Below are 4,507 nucleotides of genomic sequence, written 5' to 3'. Positions count from 1 at the left end.
GGAGGAGGGAGGGAGGAGGGGGGGTGAGAGCAAAGGGAATGGAGAGAGGAAAGGAGATAGAGAGACGGAGAGAGTGAGGAAAAGGAAAAACAGCAAGGGAAGACATTAACTATTGAACTTCCAGATTTCTTTTCAGGCTGTGTTGAGAAACAGTGCGGCAGCAGAGTACCTGCCGGCTAAGTACAGGTTGTGTGCTTAAGTAGTCGGCACTAAAGATGATCCTGATAATTAGACAGGTATTCTCTTATACCGGAGCTTACCTCACCTTTACTAGTAAACACAGTGGAGTGGGGTGGCGGTGGTGGTGGTGGTGGTGGAGGTGGAGGGGGAGAAAATAATAATAATAATAAAAAAAAAAAAGTGCATCTGCATGTATAGGTGCAGGCGACACGAGAAACACCGCGTGGACACATGCCAATTGTGACTGTAAGACTGAGGACTGTGCATAAACATTTCCTACTAAATAACAGGAAAGGGCAAACCTTGAAAACCTTGATCAATCATCAGCAGCTGGGAGTGCTGCGAGAATGAGAAAGATAGAGAGAAAGGGGAGCGGAGGGGGGAGGAGGAGGAGGAGGAGGGAGAGATAGGGAATGAGAGTGAGCGTGAGGAGGGGAGGAGGAGGAGGAGGAGGAGGGGAGAGAGAGAAAGAGAAAGAGATTGAGTGAGGGTGTGAGTGAGGGGGAGAGATAGCAGGAAGTCGAGGGAGAGAATGGGAGAGAAAATAGAAGGAGAGCAAGGGAAGAAACAAAGAGATAAGAGGCTGAAAGACAAAGAAACCACATGGAAGAAACAACAAGGGACACGTACATAAAACAACACAGAACTAGCCTATGGGGAAAATGAAAAAGACACAGACAACAAAAGTTTGGGGAAGAAATACACTGGCTCCTTTCCAGGCCTGAATCTTCATAACGGCAAAAAACCTGCTCGCTTGTCCATTTACTTAGGGAGCATTTGCATGTGTGGGGAAAACTAATAGTTGAGAATAATAATAATAATAAAAAAAGAGAGGCTACAGTGGTAATAAAATCTCTTTCGGTTGTTAGATTTCTACAGGTTCCTATGTGCATAGCGAGAAAGAGACACAGAGAGAGAGTAAGGGAAGTAAGCCATTGCCCTGCTCTCAAGTGTACTAACCCTCAACTGGGATTTCAAATGTGTGTTTGTGTGTGTCGTCTGATGTCTGAGATCAGGGACGAGCGCGCACACACATGCAACACCAACATGCTTTCAGTTCCCCACAACCCCTGAAACAACTGACGCGGGTGTCCGTACGACTTACTGTACGGCTACCGGCGACTTGCATGTCCATTTCCCCCAACCGAGGCCCCGGTTCAGAGTTGTTTATCTATAGGACGACAACCATGCAGTGCGGTGTCACATCCTCCCTGTGATGTAGGTCAAAGTTACAACTTTTCTCTCTCTCTTTCTAGCCAACAAGAGAAAAAGGAGAGAGATAGAGTGAGAAGGGAAGGAAAGGTGGTGGCGGCGGTGGTGGTTGTGGTGGTGGGTGCAACAGATTCAGATATCAGCTGTCTGTTTTACCCCTGAGAAAAGCTCAATGAATCATACAACTGCAGAGGACTCATTGATGACAACTCCCTGTTTTCTTTCTTTTCTTTTTTTTTGGTTAAAAAACAAATGCGAGTACACATCCTGACAAATGCAAATGACAATATACCGGAGAAACTCAGTAGTGCATCAGCCGTAGGTTAGCCTCCCTCTCGCTTTCTCTCTCTATATATATATAAACCCCACACCTTGGTGAGCTCATATTGTCAGTGTTGTTTCTTCATCCAGCCCAGTGACAGGCTGCATACAGCCCGAGTTTGCTCTGACTGTGTGTGAGAGACGCTGTGCTGGGTGATGGCTATAATTCAACATCCCCTCACTGTCAGGCAAACTGGAAGCCGTGTAGGTTTGTGTATAGGGATGTTATAGCTACAGCGTTCAGGTGAGGATTTTCTTATGATCAGCAAAGCGAGAGAAAGAGAAAGAGAAGAATGGCTTTGCTCTGTGTTTTGAACTTTGAGTTATTGGACTGATGTTGGTGTTTTAGCCGGCCGTTCCTCTCAGACCCGAGTCTGAGGCGGCGAGCCCACACACCTTCTGTTATTTCCAGTTGCCGGATCAGTCTCACCTCTGCACGGCATGCTGATATAATAGTAAGTCTCAAGCATGATTAGCTGCTGTAATTAAGCTTTCACAAAAAAAAAAAAAAAAAAAAAAANTTTTTTTTTTTTTTTTTTTTTTTTTTTTAAATATTCAACAAAGCATGCACTGTGAATAGAGGCATGTTTTCCTATAGAATAAAAGAGACTATGTAATGAAATGGAGAGAAAGACCAGAATGATTCATCAGACACAAAGGGAAGTAGCTTTGCGAACGACACACAACACAAAACACATGCAAGTGGGGGTTGAGCCGCACAAAAAAACTCAAGGCCTTTGAAGGCTATGTTTACAAAGCAACTGGTTTTGGAGAAAAGGCTCTGATGCAAGTGTGCCATGTATTCCTATTTTTCAATGAGGATTCATACCTTGTGAAAGAAGCTAAAATATATCAGAGTTTCCTTAAATTTGTTTATATGTTCATAATGAATCTTTTCTATTTTAGGAAAATGTTTAGTAATGTTGTGTGGTTGCAGGAGACCAGCCTACTCTGGGTTTTGTTTTGAACACATAAACTGGTAGACAAAGGCCCATCATTGGGTTTCAGTACCTTAAGTGCGAGGGCGTGCGCTGCCAGTACCTTGTGTGTGAGAGCGTGCTGTCGGAGGTGGTGGATCTGGACAAACTCCATGCCGCACTCGGGGCAGACATAAGGCCTCACGTTCTGGTGCTTCATCAAGTGGTTCTGCAACTGGCTGCGATAAGCGAAGGACTTGTGGCACTCGGTGCACTGGTACGTTGTGGGGCCCTGATGGCTGGCAAGGTGGCGCTTCAGGTGTGCGTAGGTCGGGAACTCGAGACCACACTGGGTGCAGACGTGGCACTGGCCGTTCTCGTGCTTGTTCTCGTGGGTCCTCAGCTCGCTGGGGTAGGCGAAGCCACGGCCACAGAAGCGGCAGCTGTACGGCTTGACGTCTGAATGCTGCAGCATGTGCCTTTTCAGATGGCTGGTTTGCGTGAAGGCCTTCTCACAAACGGTACACTTGTGAGGTCGGGTTCCCTGGTGGGTGAGCAGGTGAGTCTGGAGGTGACTCGGCTGCTTGAAAAGCTTCCCACAGTGTAGACATTCATGGGGCTTAATTCCATTATGGCCCAGGATGTGAGTGACAAGGTTATATTTGGATGTATATGACTTCTCACACATGCGGCACTTCCAGCGTTTCAGACCCTCTCCCACATCTACGCAGTAAGACTCATCGATCTGCACGTTGATGTCCAGTCGGTCAATCTGCATTCGTCTGGCGAGGCCCTCTGGGTCTGACCACAGCATGGCTTGGCCATTCTCCTCATACTCTCCTGGCAGCGCCATGTCAGCAGACTCATACGGCACTTCATTGGAATCATAATATCGGTTCTCCAGAGGGCTGCCAGTGTCTGTGCTGGTCTTGAGGTTTAGCGCCTCCTCCTCTTCTTCTTCCTCTACCACTAACTCTTCTTCCTTCCTCTCTCTCTCTCTCCCGGAGCTTTCTTCTTGTTCCTGTTCTGGCTGTCCGTCTGCTTGTGGCCTGGACGTATCTCTAACACATGACGGACAGTTTCCACAGGCCTGCTCCTCTTTTAGAGAACCTTGCTGGGCGACTGGATCCTCTGACTTGCCGGGGCTACGTCTGCTGTTCATGTGAATGCAGGAAGGAGGGGTATCAGACTCGAGTCTTTCACCTTTAACCTGGGGCTGTGGACCGGGTACTTTGTGTGAGTGGCCCTCTAATTCTCCCTCACTTCTGGGCCTCTTGGTCCTCCCACGGGGCCCGGGCCGTCTTCTCTCACTGCAGTGGGGCTGGGGCTCCGGCTCCCCAGCGGGCTCGGCCAGGTAGTCCCCATTGGCTCCTATCAGCTGGTCAGCATACTCGTACTCCACTGACTCAGGTGGAGGTGGGGGACACTCTCTGGGCTCCCCTGTGTAAAAGCCATTAGGGGCGATGGTGGCCCCAAATATTTCATTCTGGGAGATGAGACCAAGAACGGCAGCCTGAGCCAGAGAAAGCACCACCACAGGCTCCGTCTGTGTGCCCACATCCACTTGGCCCTCAGTCATCTTGGGGTAGGTCCGCACCAAGCGGCTACTCTCCTCCTCCTGCAAGAAAACACAAACAAACATACAACATAAGTCATAAACGAACTAGAAACAACACTGCATCCGTCTCTTTGTGTGCTTTTTATTATTCCGTTGTTACAAAACCCGCCTCATACGACGCTTCCTCATATAACCTCATTTCCCCATTGCCGCCTCCTGATATTGGTAACCTCCTTATTACAACAAATAGAAAGTTGTGTGTTGCTACAATATTGAAATTATCATCGAATTTAGTTTTTAGGATTCCGTGTTTCAGAGT

At 47.9% G+C, this 4,507-nt stretch overlaps 1 protein-coding gene across 2 annotated transcripts in view; it reads right to left on the bottom strand.

Annotated features, from left to right (window-relative positions):
• The window catches only part of znf710a (zinc finger protein 710a), a 12,995-nt gene extending 8,709 nt beyond the window's left edge, over positions 1-4,286 (bottom strand). The window contains exon 1 of one of the 2 annotated variants that reach the window (XM_008296960.1): positions 2,725-4,286. In XM_008296960.1, coding sequence (XP_008295182.1) covers positions 2,725-4,272 — 1,548 coding nt within the window. In that variant the 5' untranslated portion in view covers positions 4,273-4,286. The remainder of the gene's footprint in view (positions 1-2,724) is intronic. The other variant, XM_008296961.1, reaches the window with a different exon arrangement.
• Between the last annotated feature and the right edge of the window lie 221 nt (positions 4,287-4,507).

Source organism: Stegastes partitus, unplaced genomic scaffold (genome assembly GCF_000690725.1).
Source record: "Stegastes partitus isolate 25-593 unplaced genomic scaffold, Stegastes_partitus-1.0.2 Scaffold1172, whole genome shotgun sequence".
Taxonomy (NCBI): domain Eukaryota; kingdom Metazoa; phylum Chordata; class Actinopteri; family Pomacentridae; genus Stegastes; species Stegastes partitus.
Note: the sequence above shows the minus strand (reverse complement) of the source record. Positions and strands in the feature narration are given on the sequence as shown.